The following is a 19,773-nucleotide window of genomic DNA, read 5'->3' as shown; positions in this document are numbered from 1 at the left end:
TCCGCAGGGTTGCCGGTGGTACTGAGCACCCACTATTTTTTTTTCTGTGGGTGCTCCAGCCCCGGAGCACCCATGGAGTCAGCGCCTATGCAAACATATAGTCATGGTAGCTATCATTGAGGTAGCATGAAAATAAATAGCAGTGTAGCCAGGGTAGCATCGGTGGTGGCAGCAGATGCATGCCTTCGCCATGCGAAACGCAAACATGCATGACACTGATGAGTACATACTCAGTACAACTAAGCTATGCCTCTGTTGCTACTATAGAATCATAGAAATTAGGACTAGAAGGAACCTCGATAGGTCATCTAGTCCAGTCGTCTGCATTGAGGCAGGACTAAGTACTATCAAGACCATCCTTGACAGGTGTTTGTCTTAGATCATGACACAGATTCCACAGCTTCTTGAGGTAATTTATGCCAGTGCTTAACTATCCTTCAGTTAGGATTAGTTTTTCCTAATGTCTCACATAAATCTTCCTTGCTGCAATTTAAGCCCATTACTTCTTGTGCTGTCCTCAGTAGTTAAGCAGAACAATTTATTACCCTCCTCTTTATAACAACCTTTTATGTACTTGAAGACTATCACGACCACCCTCAGTCTTCTCTTCTCCAGACTAAACAAACCCAATTTTTTTCAATCTTTCCTCGTAGGTCATGTTTTCTAGACCTTTCATCATTTTTGTTGCTCTTCTCTGGACTTTCTCCAATCTGTGCTACCATAGCTACACTGCTATTTATACTCATGCTAGCTCAATGAGAGCTACCACACGTATGGAGCAGGGGAATCACACTCCTAGATCATAGTATAGATGTAGCCTTAAACTAAGCTCCTTATACAAAGGAGAACACCTTTGTCTGCTTATCCATAAATTCTAGCGAAGTAAAGGTTTTACAAAGCCATTCACTGTGTTCGTACCCACTATCGGTAACGGGATTTGACCTAGAGTCTGGTCTTCAGCATAATGATTGATGCTCAGCTGTCCAGCTCTCATCATGCTCTCATGACCTGTGTATCTAGCATTTAGGAGCCCTTTTATGTCCATTCTCTGCCAAAGTCCTACAGTTTGGGAGTGTCCCTGTTTTTGCATATTGAGACATTTACTAAGATACTTTTGTTTTCTGAACTAGTGTCAAAATGGTGCCATGATTAAGAAAGTCAAGTTTTTCCTTCCCAGTCAATTCACCTACATCTCCTGAGACTGCAGCTTTTGGCTTCGAGGGCTTTCTCTGACATGTATTACTGCTCACATTTTTCTTGTCAAGAGCGCATCACCATTTTGCAGTTTACAGTCACTCACACAATCATCTTCTCATCAGGTTCCTTGACTAGCATAGTACCTGGTATTACAAAAAGCTGCTCATCATAGAAATCCATCCTTTCCAACAGTGCAGAATTCATGTTCTTCTGTAATATTTTCAAGTGAATGGAGTGAATATATTGCTTAAGAAAGGTGCGAGTTTGACTGCCCTGGAGACTCAGTGTGCCCTTTTTAACTGCAGATGAAATACAGCACAGGCAGTCTCACTGCAAGTTTCTCCAGACTTCCTTGTCAAAGTCTCTCCACCCTGTCTCAGGGGCCACCCAGTAAGAGATAAGACCTCAGTCTGCTTGCTCATTCTGTTTTTGGACTTGCTATTGATACTGGCAACAAAGTTACTAACTACATCCCTGGTCCTTCAAACACTTACATATGGCCTGACTTTACTCACATGTGTTCTATTGACTTCAATAGCAATAATTATATATCTCATACTAAGAATGTGCAAAAGTATTTGCAAAAACATTGTCTGTTATGGTGACATTTTGAACTGGGCTGATATCACCATGTCATTCCATATAAGCCATCAAGCAGCTAAAATAACAACATTTTCTTGGGAAATAAGAACTCCTTTTGACTACTTGAAAGAAAAGAAATATTTTGCATCTATAATACATGGAAAAATCGTAGTTGGGGATTTACATAAATTATGAAAAATCATAAACACTTCCAGTGGCTAGCAGCACTAGATAGCTTCATATAAATGAGTAATGAAATGAGTTGATATGCCTTGTATTTGTATTCCAGAAATCTCACAGCCATCTTAAAGCAAGGGGAAACGAACTTAGCTTTTTAAAAATATATATCTTGTAAGTTGGAAAAGCTCTTCAATTTAATATTACCTTTACCTTAAATGAAAATTCTTTAATAGTTTTAATTATTAAATGAATATTTAAGTCCATATTTTCAACCAGCCTCCCTATATGTGCCCATAGATTTTCCAGATACATCCAGATACATTGCATATATGTGCTCAGCTTGAATTCCATTTGCATATGCATGTTAGACACACAAATGCAGGTCTTAGTGAATGCAAAAGGATGCACTTGCAAATTTTGTGAGTGTATATGTGAGGCCTGCTGATAAATTTGTCCCATTGATTAGACTTCCATTCATATAATAAAAGTCATTTACTTTATGAGTCTTGTGGCAGTGTTGCCTATGCAAGTCTTTTTTCTCTTTACATGATATATTCAGAAAACACATTCATACTATCTATTTTCATACTGCTGAGGAAAGCAAAATGTTTGCAGAAAACCTTTGTTTTAGGGAAAAATACATAAATTATTTCTAGACTGCCTCACTGGTGTGCCAGTAGAATGCTGATATACATTTTTTTTTTGCAAGGGGATGGGGAGGAAAGGGAACAGATTCAGGAAAGATGTCAAGGCTTCTGCTGTCCATGATGGTGAAAAAGAGAAGCACTATTCATGTAGGGTGAAATTCACTTCTGAAATTCACTGACAGTACAGTCCATGGTTGGCTACAGACATGTAGGAAAGGTTTATCAATGAACTCCCAAATAATGGAATGAGCTGTGACTACATTTCGATGCTGGGGGAACATTTTCCTTTGACTCCTCCCACGACAAAGCACATTAATTACTTCTGTAATGTTCTTCTGCAGATAGGTTCTGAGAATGAAATATGCATGAAATGTAATTGCTATCCTTTTTCAAACTGTGCACGCTGATGGGGAATTAGTGAGAGAAATTATCTCACTTACCAGTGTCCAAAGAATAGAGACAAGTATCAGCCAAAATGGTTGGGTTGGGGGTGGGTTGGAGAGATAAATGGAGGTCAGAAGGGTCCTGTGAAATTCACATTTGAATAATTCACTTACATTAAAGAACTAGTTGCCCTGAAAGAGATTTATATTTTGTTTTGGATGTTCCTGCAATGTTAACAGCTCTTAGGACCCACTCCTTCAAACCCCGACTCATCTGAATAGTCCTTACCAAAGTAAGGAGTCACACTGAAGTACAGTGGCTGTGGGAAACCTGGCCATCAAAAGTGTCTGCTTGCTTCAGGGTTTGTAGGCCTCAGATGGTAGGTTCCTATTTTATTTTACGAGCTGGGCAGTGCAAAATAATAAATGTAAAGTATTTCAAAGCTTTTCTCGTGACAGTGGCTGAGAGTAAATTTGCTTTGTTTACAAACATTTGTGCTGCAATTGCCAAGCAGATTAAACTGGTTCATATAATTTACATGCTGTTTGTAAACAGGTTCAGGTGGCTATGCTGACAACCTTGTTGGTGCTGTCTCTGCAACTGGTCATGGAGAGTCCATCATGAAAGTCACCCTTGCAAGGCTTATCCTCTTTCATATGGAACAAGGTAAGACAATCCTCACATTGACGAATGCATCTGCATTGCTTAAACGACATTTATACAATACTTTTCTTGGCTGTAACAAGTAACAATCGATTCTTAACTGCTGAAAGGGAAGTTAGTTTGCAGTACAATACGTGTAAGAGGACACTTTAAAAACTTCTAAACATACAGAGTTCTCTATTTACTCTTAACCCTATTTCCTAAGCTTGACAAATGACACTGTATACAAAACTGAGAAGAATGCAGTATGCTTAAATAATCAGAATCATATGTATGTGCCTTCAGAAGCTTTCAGTATACAAATGATGATTTCGGGAAAAATTTGCAAAGTATATTGAGACCATTGATTAAATTTAGGAAACAGCACAATAAATGTAGGAACACGAAGGACTTGTCTACACTTACGGGGGTCCAACATGCGGCGATCGATGCATCGGCAATCGATTTAGCGGGTCGACCGCTGATCGCTCTCCCGTCGACTCCTGTACTCCACCTGAATAAGAGGCACAAGGGGAATCAACTGGAAAGCATTTCCCGTTGACATCGCATAATATGGACCCCACGATAAGTAGATCTAAGTACGTCGACTTCAGCTATGTTATTCATGTAGCTGAAGTTGCATAACTTAGATTGATCTTCCCCTGTAGAGTAGACAAGGCCTAAGTTGCAGCATCATGTAGATTTTTTTTAAATCAGTCAGGGCCTCTATTTTACTTAGCTTGTTGTGCTGTATATGATCTCTAAAGCTAATATACAGCACTACTCTTGTCTATTGTATGTTTGAGGGCAATTTTGAAATGCAAATTCCAAAGGCCCCACTGAGATTCAGAATGATTATTATGGTTCACATTCACTTGAACAGGGATTGGAATTTTATTACAGTTATAGTAATTGGCATATTTTTATGGATTCATTTTTTAATTTGGCACCCACTCAGACTTCACTGCTCATGCTACAGTAGTAGCATGATGAATTACTGTAAGGTTTTTTTTATTCATTATTATTAAATTTAATTATTTTTGCTCATGTACCCAGATGTGAACAGCGTCAGTTTTCTAATCTAATAATACAGGCTGTTTTGAAAATATGTGCTGTCAATTAGAGGCATTTTATAATAGAAACGATAAAAAGAATCATTAATGAAAAGTAGTTTGCCTCCCTATGTACTGGCTTCAGTTAATCAAAGGTGCTTTGAAATTGAAATCATTAATTAACTTTGCCTGTTTTTGAACTGATCAAGTGCTCTGAGAGCTGCTGAGAATCTGTGAAATGAAGTTCTTCTGAAAAAGAAAACAACATTAATAGACTCTGTTTTTCCAAATGATAAATTTTATTCTCTCCTATCAATAGCATATTCCTTCAAGACTATTGCATTGTTTACCATATTTTAAAGTAAATGGGAAAGAGAGGATCCAATTTCAGGTGAATTCAAGCTGGGTATCTGCATTGCAGGAAAGCTGGTATTAGAGCTGGGCACATTTTTTTGGATTAATCTTTTTTTGTTACCAAAGAAGGCAGATTTGGATTGACCAAAACATTTAGCAAATTTGGGTTGATTCTGGTGAACGCTTTTGGTCTGAACATTTTGTTTTTCTCTGATATCAAAATGAACCATTTTTACATTATCAAAATGAACCATTTTGATTATTTGGGATAGATTTATGAGAAGACTAGGGAAACATTCACAAAACCACTGGTGATGATGCCGGTCTCATACCCAATAGGCAAGTGGTTAGGGTGCTCACCTGAAATGCTTTGAATCCCTGCTCTGGACCTGGGACTTCAACATAGGTCTCCCCACTCCCAGGTGCATGCCTTAGCCACCAGTCAATAGAATTATTCTTGTGCCTATTCAATTATGATTGAAGTACTTTATGTGAAGTGGACCTGCTTTGGCAGGAGAGACTGAGAGCAGCCCACTTCAGAATAGCCAATCTCCTGGTGGTTAAGGCACTCAGATAGCAGGGAGACTTGGGTACAAGTCCCTAACTCCAGACCAGTTTTGTGAATCTAATCCTTCATTTCCTTTGCCTGCAGGAGATCCAGGTTCAAATTCCTGCCCTGGAGCAGGGACTCGTGCCTGGGTGTCTTGCTTCCCAGGTGAGTGTACTAACTATTGGGCTATTTGGTACAAAGGTCGGGGGGAATGAGGGGGCATTACCACCTCCTCTCGTTTTATGAATCTAGCCCTTTATTTCCTTTGCTTTTATTAAAAAACCTGACACAAAATATTTTGTGTGAAACAAAACATTTCATTTGAGCTGAAATGAAACTTTTCTAACATTTTCAATTAACTGAGAATTCCAAAATATTTGGGATTCAGTTTGACCTGACCTGTTATTGATTTTTCAGAACTGCTGGTAAACCAAAAATAATTTGTTCACACATTTCTAGCTGGGCTAACCTCATGGTACTTCATTTATATGTTAAAAAACATATTGTACACATTAAAAAACAAGCATCAATCCAACATATATACTTTTCTTGTTTCTCTATAAAAGTATAGACTAGCATATTAAATGGCTCTAATAAATCTAAAATAATTTAAAAGAAAGGCCCTTGGAAAAATTAAATGTATTATGGAATAGCCACATGACCAACCCCTGAGAGGATGTTGTGAACAGATCTTTGCAAAGAGAGATTTCCTATCTACAACCCCCTGCTGCAGGTTTTACCACAGGAGGGGATGACCTAGGTCAATAGCTGGTATTTTGGTAGCTCTCCTTCTCATCCTGTGTTCTCCAACCTTGAATTTCTGTTGGAAGTAACTGGCAGCTGTATTATTTCCCCTACATGGATTTTACTTCATTTAGATAAAACTCTGTGTCACTTCATCTTTAGAAGTGAGTTCCTTCTGGATGTGTTTTTATTTTCTCTTGGGAAATCTGTACATACATTTTAAATGTCATGAGTTCTTGTTTTTAACGGCTTTGTATAATCTTGTTTGCTTCTTTACAATATCAGTTTGAGAAGGAAACAGTGGGTATATTCCTCCATTATGTTGTAAAATGTTTAATAAATTAAATTAGTGAAGACTCCTTATTTACTAAAGAAATACACAGCTGGGTTACACTTTCCAGTCTTATTTTTAATTCAAAAGAAAGGGAACTCACAAAGAAAAAGTGTCTGTTATAAATGGATGTATGACAAAGTCTAGATATGTGTCAAATTACATCTGGCAAATCATATGTGATTATATAGAAATAGTCAGAAAAGTTGACCCCAGGGGACCCAATCATCCAGCCCTTACTGAGTAAGGAGTTTCTCCTGGGCATGGCCTACACAACTGTGTCCATGGTTAACAGTTGGAAATTACAGAGATCTTCATTTGGGGCCCAGACTTACAAGGTGCTGAGAGCCCTCAACTCCCATTGAAGGTAATGGGAGTTGACAGTGCTCAGCTGTTGTGACACGGAAAAAAAGCACGTTTTACTTTTCATAGCATTCTAGAATGATAGCATTCTGCAAGGTTAGAGCTCTGGAATACAAAATTTTGGATGCTTTTAGTAAAATACTAAAATTTGGACAAAATACTTTTGCATAATTTGTGTTCATTTTAACTGGCATTAGAGACACAAGGTAGATGAGGTAATATTGTTTATTGGACCAGCTTCTGTTGGTGAGAGAGACAAGCTTATGAGCTATACAGAGATCCTCTTTTTCTTCACATTGTCTCCCTAATATCCTCGCACCAGCATGGCTACAACACTGCATTGCTGCAGTATAATAGTAATAGCCATCACAAAGTAACAGTAACAGATGTTCTCTAAAAATGCCCAAGCATTTACTGTGACTGTATGCATGTTCTCAATGGGGAATAGTACTACAACTCTGCTGTATGTGGATAAATCTACAGGTAATAAATATAACACTCATTCCTTTGGAGTCTTTCAAACCAAATGACACCAGTCTTATGGAGCTATCCTCTAGAATTTAATTACATGATAATATTTATATATATTTTAAGCATCTGATGGAATTTTCTTTTAAGAAGGTTTTAAAAAGTCCCTTAAAAGAATGTTATTAGCTATTTAATTCTATAGAATGTTAGAGCAATTTCTATATAATGCTATTAAATTTCTATAGACTCCTATTGGTTTCATCCCTATTAAATTCTATAGGGCTTTTCCCTAACAGTATAAAAATGTAAATTATTATAATTCTATACATGGGTTTATTACCCATACACACTTACATATATGTACATATATTATAGTTTTCAAATTATTTTAATTAGCAAGAGCATATTTTTCACTGAAATCCATCATCATCTTAGCTATGATATTTTGAGTCATGTCTTTTTTCCCTCATTTTTCTCTCATGGCCTATCATTAGGATGACATGACAGCTCCAATTATGTCAGCATGTCACATTATACAACATAGCTGACTGTGTTATGTCAAACCTGGCAGACTGAATGAGACATGATTTGCTAATACAGTATAAAAGTTTCTAAATGGTTTCAGCAAATATTTCCTACTATATTTAAACCCAACAAAAATGAATAGATGTAATTTTTATTTAACTGCATAACTTATCCCTCTCCAGATCTGCACACTACAAGATCTCCATGTGTGGGTCTCTCCACTACTGTGCAGAAGTGGGAGAACAGCCACCTCTGAGGCACCAACTCCTCACATCTCTTCCAGACCCTGTGGAGGCCTTTCTACAGGTTCTTGGTGTAGCCTTTATTTTTATTTAAAGTTAGTTTTAATTATGTTATGTTACATCATTGAGGGTTTGTCTCTGGCGGCTACAGTTTCAGGTTGAACAGAGTTACCTCTGCTTATTTTAAATGTAGAGCTCATAGGAACACATGAAACCATAGGCAAGTAACACATACAATCACAAGAACAAGGTCCACTATCTGTTATCAATTTTATTAACGTTACCAACAAAGTTGTGAATGTCACAGCATATACAACTCCTAGATATTTCCATGAACCAGTATTAACTATAGAGATACTCACATCCACCTAGATAGTGTTAGGGTCTGATGGGTGTCTCATTGATTGATCATCAGTAGAGGGATGATTCCTGCTGGAGTTTTCCCATAGGAAGTTCAATTTTCCCACTCTGAGCTCCCCCTTTTTATAATGTGATTCTGCCTATACCTACATTCTGCGCATGTGCATGAAAGTGTCAACCCTCTTTTTCCTTATTGGTCTGGTGTCTCCTAGAAACCTGAGGGACTCCATTTCCTATAGGTTGTGTATAGTTCCTGTTAGTCTCATTAACATTGATGTATAACCTGTATCCTGAGGTTAAGACACATGTTAGATACAGATGTGACTACTCTATGTTGCATTTTTTGTGATTTCTAGGTAATTTTTTGCAGTATTACCCTTGGTACCTCTTTTCCCATAATCTTATGGCATCCGGTTATTCTTCAGTTACTTATGTCAGCATTTCTTATCTCCAAGGCCTAAAATAGCAAAGCTAAAATCTTTCAGGCCTCAGCCTACAGGTCTTGCATTTTAGCCTTCCTTATTTAGATATCTAGTACATAATTATTCCTTTTAAATACTGATCAATCTTATACGTCTATAATTCTGCAACTTAATTCTATTCCTGGTTTTGTTACTGTTGAAACAATGTTACAACAGGCTGATTGTCTAATGCCTGTGTTGTAGTTACACATAGCAAATAATTGGTCAAATGATTAATTAACATGGCCCACTCTGGAGCGGGAAGAGGAAGAGTGGAAATTATTTGGCCATAGAGAAGTGCATCTTCATTTGCAGAGAATCCCTGGAGAAGATAGTAGAGTTCTCTGTATTATCACCACTGTGGAGCCTACCCCTTACCAGAAGACTTGTGGGCTGCTGCATTCAAGGAACCAGGCAAGAGGGACTGGGGCTACAATTAGTGAAGAGGCACAGGTCCTCCTGCAGATCCGCAAGAATCTTTCATGTTTAAGGACATGCCTTCTGTCAAACCTCACTCCCCCTGATAATATGATGTGAGGAGATCTCTACAATGTAATATCCCCTGGCTAAAGGTTTTATGAGGGGAGGGGACAATCTGGACCATAAGTGTGGGTATATATATATACACACACCAGGGGGTGAAGGGTGGGGCTGAAATCAAATCAGTGCATTCTAAAATCGATGCAAACAAGGAAAGCATCATAATCAAGAAGCTGGATATTCACAGTTTACAATGATAATGAAATTCTCCTACAACAATAACTGGGAAGGATGTTAAAGAGTAACTGTTAATGTAAATCATATTTTAAATCTGCAGGACTGGATAACTTGGGGACATTGCAGAGGACTAGAAGAAAGCACACGTTGTACCAATATTTAAAAACAGCAAAGGGGATGACCTGTATAACTGTAGGTCAGTTAGCCTGACATTGATCCCAGGCAAACTCATAGAAATTCTGATATGGGATGCAATCAGTAAAGAATTAATGGATGGTAGAGTAATTAAAGCCAATAAATATGGCTTTGTGGAAAATAGGTCTTGTCAAGCAAACAAATTATTGTTTTTTGATGAGATTATATGTTTGGCTGACAAAAATAACTGTTGCCATAATATATCTAGACTCCTATAAGGTATTTAGTACTACACAAAATTCTGATTACAAAAAATCTATACAAAATCAATGTAGCACATCTTATATGGATTAAAAACTGATAGATATAAAAAAGTAGTTCTAAATGTGGAGAAGTCATCCAATTAAGGCAGTTCTGATAGGGTCCACAGGACTGTGTTCTTGGCCTAATGCTATTCCATATCTTATATCTAGAAGAAAACATAAGAGCATTGTTGGCAAAGTTAGCAGATGACACAAACATTTGCTGGTTTGGTAAATAATAAGACCAGGTCAGTTCTACAGACGTGGATCACATAGTAAACTGGGCTCACTTGAACAACATGTGTTTTAATGTAGCTAAATGCTGAATCGTAGATCTAAGAACCAAGAATGTAGGTCACACTTATGGAATGGGGAGCTATATTTTGAAAAGCAAGGATTCAAAAAAGGACTTAAAGATCATGGTGGAAAACCAGCTGAGCTTGACCCCCACCATAACGATGTGGTGGCTAAAAAAGCAAATGTGGCCCTTGGAGGTATAAGCAAGAGAATGTTGAGTAGAAGTAGAGAGGCGTGATTACCACCTTATATGGTATTAATGAGACCGTTACTAGGAGACCATGTCCAGTTCTGGTCTCCATACTCATTTAGATTATAAGTTCCTTGGGGAAGGGAATTTTTATTATGTGTTTGTACAGTGCTTAGCACAATAGGGCCATGGTCTATAATTGGAGTTTCTAGGTGCTACTGCAGTACTAACTAACTTAATAATAATAAAGGATGTTGACAAATTAGCAAGGGTTTAGAGAAGAGATACTGGAATGGTTGAGAGCTGGAAAACATGCCTTTTATAATGGAAGACTAAAGAAGCTCAGTCTATTTAGTTTATCCCACATAAGTTAAAGAGGTGACTTGATCATGGTCTATAAATACTTAATGGGGAGAAGATAGTAGAGAGTTCCTTAATCTATGAGACAAAGGCATCAAGATCCCATAGCTGGAAGATGAAGCTTGCTAAGACTACATTTAACAGCACTACATTTAGCAATATGCCTACATATTGTATATGTGACTAGCATATATTAAATACACACACACAGAGACCACATATAACATGTACATAATAATCCTCCCAACATCAGAGTGAAGGTGAGGGTCATTAACCATTAGAACCTAGGGATGTGGTGGATTTTCCATCCCTTGTAGTCTTTACATCAAATTGGACGTCTGTTTTAAAGATATGCTGTAGTTCAAGAGGAAGTTATGGGATTGGTGCAGGAATCCCATATGTCCTATATTATACAGGAGATCAGAATAGACAATGATAATGGTCCTTTTGTCCTTAAAATCTGTGAATCTGTGGACCATTGAAACTGATGGGAAGAAGTCCATGCAGTATTCTCAATCCACACGTACGCAAAACGCTATGCAGACTGTGCATATCTATTTACAAGTAAAGGCAATATTATTCTCTCTATTCCTCAGGAAAGATCTTGATTCCACTATTGTGCTGGCATTTTTAATAGAGCTGGTTGAATCTTCAAAACCATTTTGTGGAGATGTATCAGTAATGACTAAGTCGTTTTTTTTGGTTCCAGGCAGAGAGAAAGAGACACATGCTCCCACTCTTACAGCCTCTTAGTAATGGTACTGGCCTGGAATTTAGGAGACCCTGGTTCAAGTCTTTGTTCTGCCTGAATTCTAGCGAAGCAGAATGATGATTTCTGCTTTGAATTAACCAGAGGCAGGCCTTGAACCTAGATCTCCCACATCCCTAACTAGGCGACACATGCACATTTAAAAAACGTTTTGATACAGTTTTGTTGTTCAGAATGTTCAAAGCGTTTTGGTTTTGTTCCACTGAGGAATGAAAATTTCAAAATCTCAATGTTTCTGAGAAACAGAATTGTTGTTCTTTAGTCAGCTGTAATTATTAAATATCAGACTCAAAATCTAAATCCAAGAAGAGAATTTTTTCCTTAAAGAGAACTATTTTTATTCAGATTGCCTCATTAAGGCCCAAACCAAAGACCATTTTGGTCAGCAGAAAACTCCAATTGTCTTCAGTGAGTTCTGGATTACACCCATAATGAAGAAAGTGTACATCACAATCCTGTTCAGATTTCTTTCAAATGGAACAATTATTTTTACTAATAATTTATGTACAATAACATCAGCAATGGCAGCAAGAACTCTAGAAATCTATTCCAAAGGTCTGAATGAATAACCTCAATTTAACACTTTAGAAATCTGGGATGCTCTTGTTGAGGAAATTCTGGTAAAGATGGCATGTAATGGCTTTGCAGCAGGCAAAGGAAAACAACATTTTGTCTAACGACAAAAGACATATCATACTTAAGGCACATCATAAAGGGTCCTGGCATAAAAAAACAGGAGATAAGGAATAAAGTTATCTTTGGATCAAAAATAAAATCCTTTTTTTTTTAATCTGTAGTGAAGAAGAAAGGCTACTAATGCCTGTTGTCAGCCTGCCTATTCTTAATACTGAAGCCCTTTTCACCCTCATCTAATTTCACCCTGTCAAATTTCCTGGGATTTTTAAAAGATACAGTACAAATGGCTTCTACAGCAGGTTAGCAATTGTTAACAGTTGCAAAGATTTGTAATTTTTAAAATTGAAGGAATTTTATATTCTTATGAAAAAATCATAAATAATCACTAACATAGGTGCTTGTAAAGGTCTTGCATTAATATAATTTCACTCTGATGTTGGGAGGATTATTCTGTGAATGTTATATGTGGTCTCTCTCTGTGTGTATTTAATATATGCTAGTCACATATACAATATGTAGGTGTGTTGCTAAATGTAGTATTGAACTGAACCAGATATAACAGGTAATTTTTTTCAGAAGGGAGTTAGGCACCTACCTGCTACTTTAGGCACTGAAATAAAGAAGTCAGATCCTCAAAACTCCTGCTTAGCTCCTGGCTCACCCTGTAGGCATCTAAAGTCCTGAGGTGCTTATATTTCTGCTGGTAAAGTCCCCAAGGTGCCTAAAAATCTGCCAGCAAGCATACCCACAGCAACTTTTCAGAAGCTGCTTACCAGATCAGGTCCTGCATAAAACAATACTGGTAGGGGTTCCACTGCTCCCACTCTGATGTTTAGTCCAGTGGTAAAAGCACTCATCCAGGAAGTCGGAGACCTGATTTCAATTTTCCCTTGCCCCTACCTGATATGGAACAGGAACTTCAAGTTGGGTCTCCTACCTCTGAGGAGAATACCCTCTCCACTGAGATATGTTGCTTGCAGTGTCTCCTATTGAAGCTGTTCCACTTTGTATGAACTACTTGAATAGTCATTGGGTCAGAGCTGGCGTGAGAATACCACTATAGCCCTGTGGAGCAGGGCCTGTATCCTGTCTCTCTTTGGTGAGTGCTTTAAACAGTGGCCAAGATTCACTTTCACTTTCTCTAGCTCAATGAGTAGTTAAATATTCTATACATAGTGGAACAGCTTCAACATAAGAGATTGAGAAAGACACATGCCAGAATATCACACTGCCTGGTGTTTAGGAGGACTCATGAGAGATCTGTGTTTGAGCCCCTGCTCCACATCAGATGGAGTCAGAACTTGAACCCAGATCTCCTACATTCTATATCAGTGCTCTATCTTTGGGCAATTGCATATAAGAGAGCCACCACCCCATTTTGCATAAAGCCTGAGCTGATGGACCTGCCCCCCGGGTAAGATAAATTGAGGATCCCACCAGGGTTTAGATGCGTGCTAGGATCCTGGGCATCAAAACACATGGCAATGCACATGGCTCCCCAGCAGAAGGGTAGTGTGAGGGACTTTACCAGTGGGAATTTAGGCTCCTACAGGGTTAGGCAGCAGCTGAGTGAGGGTTTTGAGGATATAAATTTTGGATTTTGTTACCTAAAGTTGCAATTAGGCACCTAAATCCCTTTGTGGATCTATCCCTTTGTATATTTCTGTTGCTAGTGAGGAGTTTTGAGCATTACTTTGTTGACATGAGTATACAAGGACTGCCATAGAGGTACCTGCTACATGATTTTACAGTTGCACCCATGATCCTGCAACAGGATCCTCATGGGCAGACCCTCATGGGCAGACCTGGCAGCAATGCAAACCTTGCAGCACTGGAAGAAAGTTCAATTAAGATGCCATTTTATACCACTGTCCATAGGGAAAGATCTAAATAATTTTTGAAAATGTTTGTTATTATTTCTCAGTCTTCAAATCTGATTTTTATTGGTGACACACTGTGAGCCTTTGAAAATCTATTCATATGCTGTTGGGTCTTTTTCTGATTTCTTTTGCCTTGTGATACATACAATTGCATAAGAAAAAGACTATGCATTGATTCCTGTTTGAAAGAAATCAACATAGTGCTCTATTATTTTTCTTTGGCCACTCTATACGAAGTCTTTGTAATTGTTATTTTTGATCAAATTGAAAAAAATATTTTTAACATTGAGAGTTAGATCAAGGGTAAAATAATGAAATGATGCCTAAGTCCCATTGACTTTTAATGAGACTTAGACTTCTAAGGGCCAGATGTTCAAAGGTATTTAGGCACCTAAAGAGGCAGATAGGGGCCTAGTGGGATTTGCAAACTGGCTGCGCAGGATAGCTGCCTAATTCCAATTAGTTGACTCCAAAGTGCCTGCTTAGGAGTTTTTGAAAATCCCACTAGGCACCTATCAGAATCTTTATGCACTGTCAGTCAGTGGGTCACAGCTAAGGATACCAAATTCAGACAGACCACTGAGAAACAAGGCAGGCTCACCCCAGACTGGTAGTTTTGCTATCATAGATTATACCAAGTCAGTAACAAAAGTGAACTTCTGTATCACCACACCGGTTATAAGAAGTCAAAAATGCAGTCTCCTTAGGCATTCCAGCCCTTGGCTCACCACCCAGACACTAGACTTTATGATGAGTGGTTACTGAAAACCAGTTTAATCAGTTATAGGGTCTTTCCAATCCCAAGGGACCAGCCACCTAGCCAGGCCGATATATAACTCAGATCTTACCCAATAATGACACTGATGCTAATCCTTTAGTAAAACTAAAAACTAAAGGTTTAATAATAAAAGAAGAGAAAAAGAGAGTTAAAATGGGTAACAGATCATATACCTACAAGTGATTGCAAAGTCCTCATATCAGGTTTGCAGCAGTGATAGAATAAACTGCTAGCTTGCAAAAGTCTCTCTGGAATCACCCAAATGAACTGTGAGTCATCAGTCCTTGTTTAGAACTTCCTTGTTAGAAATCCAGTCCAGAGAAATGAAGCAGGAAATGAAGATGGAGATGCATCTGGTGCTTTTTAAATCGTCTGCCATGTGCATGGAATTTTACTGTCTCAAACAAAGCCCACAGTCCAGGTGCATGGAAAATTACTGGCCCAAGATGGAGTTCAGTGTCACATGAGCATATCACATGCCCTTATATGCTTTGATGACTCACAGGGGCAGCCATTGCCCATATTCTTTCTCAGGCATCCACAGGAAAAGCTTACTGGGCTGAATGAATTTCTTCAGTGGCCCATTGTGAGCTGGGTGTTCTTAATGGGCCATCAACACATAGCAGTCTGGCCCTAATATAATATTCTGTCTGGAGGGTATTACCCAGGAACACAAGAGATGTGTAAAATGCAAGTACATAGCCAATAATCATAATTTCACATAAAAAGATTATACATGGATTTAATCAGGATAGTCATGCTTACCAAATCATTCCTTTTCCATTGACACCTTACATGACATATTTTGTATAAGATTTGTTGCAATTATATAACAGTGGTAATATCAATGATATAAATGATCATATTCAATCATACAGCATCATAAACATCTAAATACCTTAGAAAATCTGGCCCTCAGTGCCTAAGTCACTTTTGAAAATGGGATCTAGGCTCCAAAGTTACTTAGGCCCTTTTGAAAATTTTATCCTGAGCCTTAAGTCTCTCCCCAAGTACATAGCTGCACTGTCCCCAGAGGAGCCCTGTTCACCCACAGCTCCTGTGGAGGTGTAATTTCCTGCACCCCTCTTTAGGGTACAACTTACTTTCCCAAAATTGTGTTGGCTCATCTTTCTTGGCTTATTAGTTATAAGGAACAAAGCCAATGCTCCTCCTGCTCTCCATCCCACTACATCCGTTCTCTTGGAGTGGAGGATAAGTAACAGCCATACAGTCCCTGCTCTCCCTTCCACACATGATGCAAGGAGTGCTAACGCAGCCCTTAGAAATGGAAAGAGAGAATTGCATAAGTACAGTTAGTGTTATATGCACACACTTTATGAATAACAGAGGCATGGGACCAGCACTGAGAGAGAATGTTCTAAGAAAAATGAATCACACATTATATTTTCCTGGTAGAAGTGGAGTAGGCAGAACAAAAAAGCATATTGATGAACACAGCAATTAAGGAAAAGAAAGCAGCTTATTGGAAATGTGAAACACCGTATTAAAAGAGGAAGATAATGAAAACTAAACAGAAATGAAAAGACTACATTGATCAGCAAGTCTAGGACTGTAAAAAAACATCAAAGACAACAAAGGAACCAGGAAGACATATTTTAAATATATAGGAAGCAAATCATCTGACAAGTCTGGTGCTTCAAGCAATTAGGGGCACAAGAAGGAAGTTGGTGACAGGTGTTTATATTAATATTACTAAGTGCTCAATGAAATCTTTGCTTTCATTTTAAAAAGAGAAGCTGATTATCACTGCTTGAAGGCTAGAATGAAGAGTTATTGTAATATGAAATAATACAAAACCAAGGTTCCAAACTCTGATCTTATTTACACCAGTTTTACATGGGTGTAATCTTATTGGCTTCCATGGAGTTAATTCAGATTTATATTAGCATCAGATCTAAACCAGAATCTATGGGTATGTATACGCTGCAGCTGGGTGCATGCTTCCCAGGTCAAATAGCTTGAGCAGAGCTAACATGTTTCTATCAGGCTAAAAGTAATAGTGTAACGGGTTGCTTGTGCTAGCCACCCAAGTACATACCAAGGGGTGGTCTGCATGGGTTTGTACTCTGGCAGCAAATCCAGCTGCAATGTAGACCTACCTTGTGTATGTAGTGATGAGAACTGGAAATTAGGGGGTCAGTAGTCCCAGGTTCTATTTCTGTCTCTGTTATTCAGTAAGGGCTGAACTGTCATCCGCCTTTTTGGGGGTTCACACAGAGGCGCACATGACCAACCACCCCATGTTGTGCTGCCTCTGCGATGGCTGTCTCTCTGGGATGGACTATTCACACCTTGTTTCCTTTGAAGAATAATATTCTGGAGAAGGAGGAGAGCTCATGTTCCCCACCACTCTATGCACTGCCCAGCATACTATGGGCGCAGGGTACACCATCCTACTGGGGCTTATAATGGAAAGTGTTAGGTAACCTTAAATATATGTGTCCAATACCAGTTTGTCTGTAATAATCTGAGAGTTTCATACATAAATACAAAAATAGGGGAGACTCTCTTTTTCCTGGGGTTGTTCATTGGAGGTGTTTTTTTTCGTGTTGGTTTCATTGCATATAATGCAAAATAATATGATAGAGCCAATTCAAAGTAAGCCATGAAAATGAGTACACTACAGGCCACAGTTGGAAAATGCTCAGTACTCTCCACTGGGGCCAGATTCTCAAAAGATCTCAGCTGCCATTTAGGCATATAAATGAAGAAGCTAGGCTTTTAAAAATGTTCTGCACCCTCAGCTCCCTTTTGCCCTCAGTGGCAGCTGTTGGATGCTGTGCTGTTTTGACAATCCGAGCCTACAACTCCAATTTTCTGAAAGGGATCAAACATCCAAGAATGTAGGCAAAGAGGAGCTGGGGATCAGCAAGGAACATTGTATGGAAGTCTCAGTGCCTCTGAGTTGCCAGTAGAGGGGAAAGGGTTTGGAATATGTGTAAGACTTTTGGGGGAATCATTTACATGCGTTTCTCTGACCTCTCAAGTAGTTCCACACAAAGGAAACAAGCAGCATAACTTAGCTTTATCCAAGTAGCTATAAAGCAGTGTCAGACTGACTGCAATTTCCATGTTTCTGTTGACACAGAAACCTGACCTTTGGTATTCTCAGAATGCCACATCTGAATCTTTGCCTATCCATCAGAGATTACCAGAATGTAATCCATCACTTATCAGATTTCAACCTTTCAAGTGCCATAGATGGGATTTGCAAAACAAATAAATGCATTATATAGGTTGAGCCAATTGCACCTACTAGTGGCTGACCAAAATGTTCTACTCCAGGTGGCCTAAGTCCTCTTTCTCCTGGAATTTCTAAACAAAGCCTACTTGCTATGACTGGACCAGAATTCTTTCAACATTCTCACTGGGGAGTTCTCCTTCTCCTTTTAGAACTTGTGTTCCTCACTTTGTGAAACCCAACTCCTCTTCATCATCTCAGAAATGAAAGACTAAACATAAACTTGAAACCAAAACATACTAGACTAGATTTCTTCTCAGATTCATAGATTCATAGATTCTAGGACTGGAAAGGACCTCGAGAGGTCATCGAGTCCAGTCCCCTGCCCGCATGGCAGGACCAAATACTGTCTAGACCATCCCTGATAGACATTTATCTAACCTACTCTTAAATATCTCCAGAGATGGAGATTCCACAACCTCCCTAGGCAATTTATTCCAGTGTTTAATCACCCTGACAGTTAGGAACTTTTTCCTAATGTCCAACCTAGACCTCCCTTGCTGCAGTTTAAACCCATTGCTTCTGGTTCTATCCTTAGAGGCTAAGGTGAACAAGTTTTCTCCCTCCTCCTTATGACACCTTTTTAAATACCTGAAAACTGCTATCATGTCCCCTCTCAGTCTTCTCTTTTCCAAACTAAACAAACCCAATTCTTTCAGCCTTCCTTCATAGGTCATGTTCTCAAGACCTTTAATCATTCTTGTTGCTCTTCTCTGGACCCGCTCCAATTTCTCCACATCTTTTTTAAAATGCGGTGCCCAGAACTGTACACAATACTCCAGCTGAGGCCTAACCAAAGCAGAGTAGAGTGGAAGAATGACTTCTCATGTCTTGCTCACAACACACCTGTTAATACATCCCAGAATCATGTTTGCTTTTTTTGCAACAGCATCACTCTGTTGACTCATATTTAGCTTGTGGTCCACTATAACCCCTAGATCCCTTTCTGCCGTACCCCTTCCTAGACAGTCTCTTCCCATTCTGTATGTGTGAAACTGATTTTTCCTTCCTAGGTGGAGCACTTTGCATTTGTCTTTGTTAAACTTCATCCTGTTTACCTCAGCCCATTTCTCCAATTTGTCCAGATCATTTTGAATTATGACCCTGTCCTCCAAAGCAGTTGCAATCCCTCCCAGTTTGGTATCATCCGCAAACTTAATAAGCGTACTTTCTATGCCAATATCTAAGTCGTTGATGAAGATATTGAACAGCGCCGGTCCCAAAACAGACCCCTGCGATACCCCACTCGTTATGCCTTTCCAGCAGGATTGGGAACCATTAACAACAACTCTCTGAGTACGGTTATCCAGCCAGTTATGCACCCACCTTATAGTAGCCCCATCTAAATTGTATTTGCCTAGTTTA

General features: G+C 38.8%; 1 protein-coding gene across 5 annotated transcripts in view; it reads left to right on the top strand.

Annotated features, from left to right (window-relative positions):
* The window catches only part of LOC128834874 (isoaspartyl peptidase/L-asparaginase-like), a 253,892-nt gene that overhangs the window by 222,624 nt on the left and 11,495 nt on the right, over positions 1-19,773 (top strand). For 2 of the 5 annotated variants that reach the window (XM_054024025.1, XM_054024026.1), the window contains exons 6-7: positions 3,546-3,656; positions 5,691-5,753. In XM_054024025.1, the coding sequence (XP_053880000.1) occupies positions 3,546-3,656; positions 5,691-5,753 (174 nt within the window). Of the gene's footprint in view, positions 1-3,545; positions 3,657-5,690; positions 5,754-8,201; positions 8,357-19,773 lie in introns of all 5 variants that reach the window. The other 3 variants (XR_008444511.1, XR_008444512.1, XM_054024027.1) reach the window with 3 other exon arrangements.

The sequence above is a fragment of the Malaclemys terrapin genome, chromosome 3 (genome assembly GCF_027887155.1).
Source record: "Malaclemys terrapin pileata isolate rMalTer1 chromosome 3, rMalTer1.hap1, whole genome shotgun sequence".
Lineage (NCBI taxonomy): Eukaryota > Metazoa > Chordata > Testudines > Emydidae > Malaclemys > Malaclemys terrapin.
Note: the sequence above shows the minus strand (reverse complement) of the source record. Positions and strands in the feature narration are given on the sequence as shown.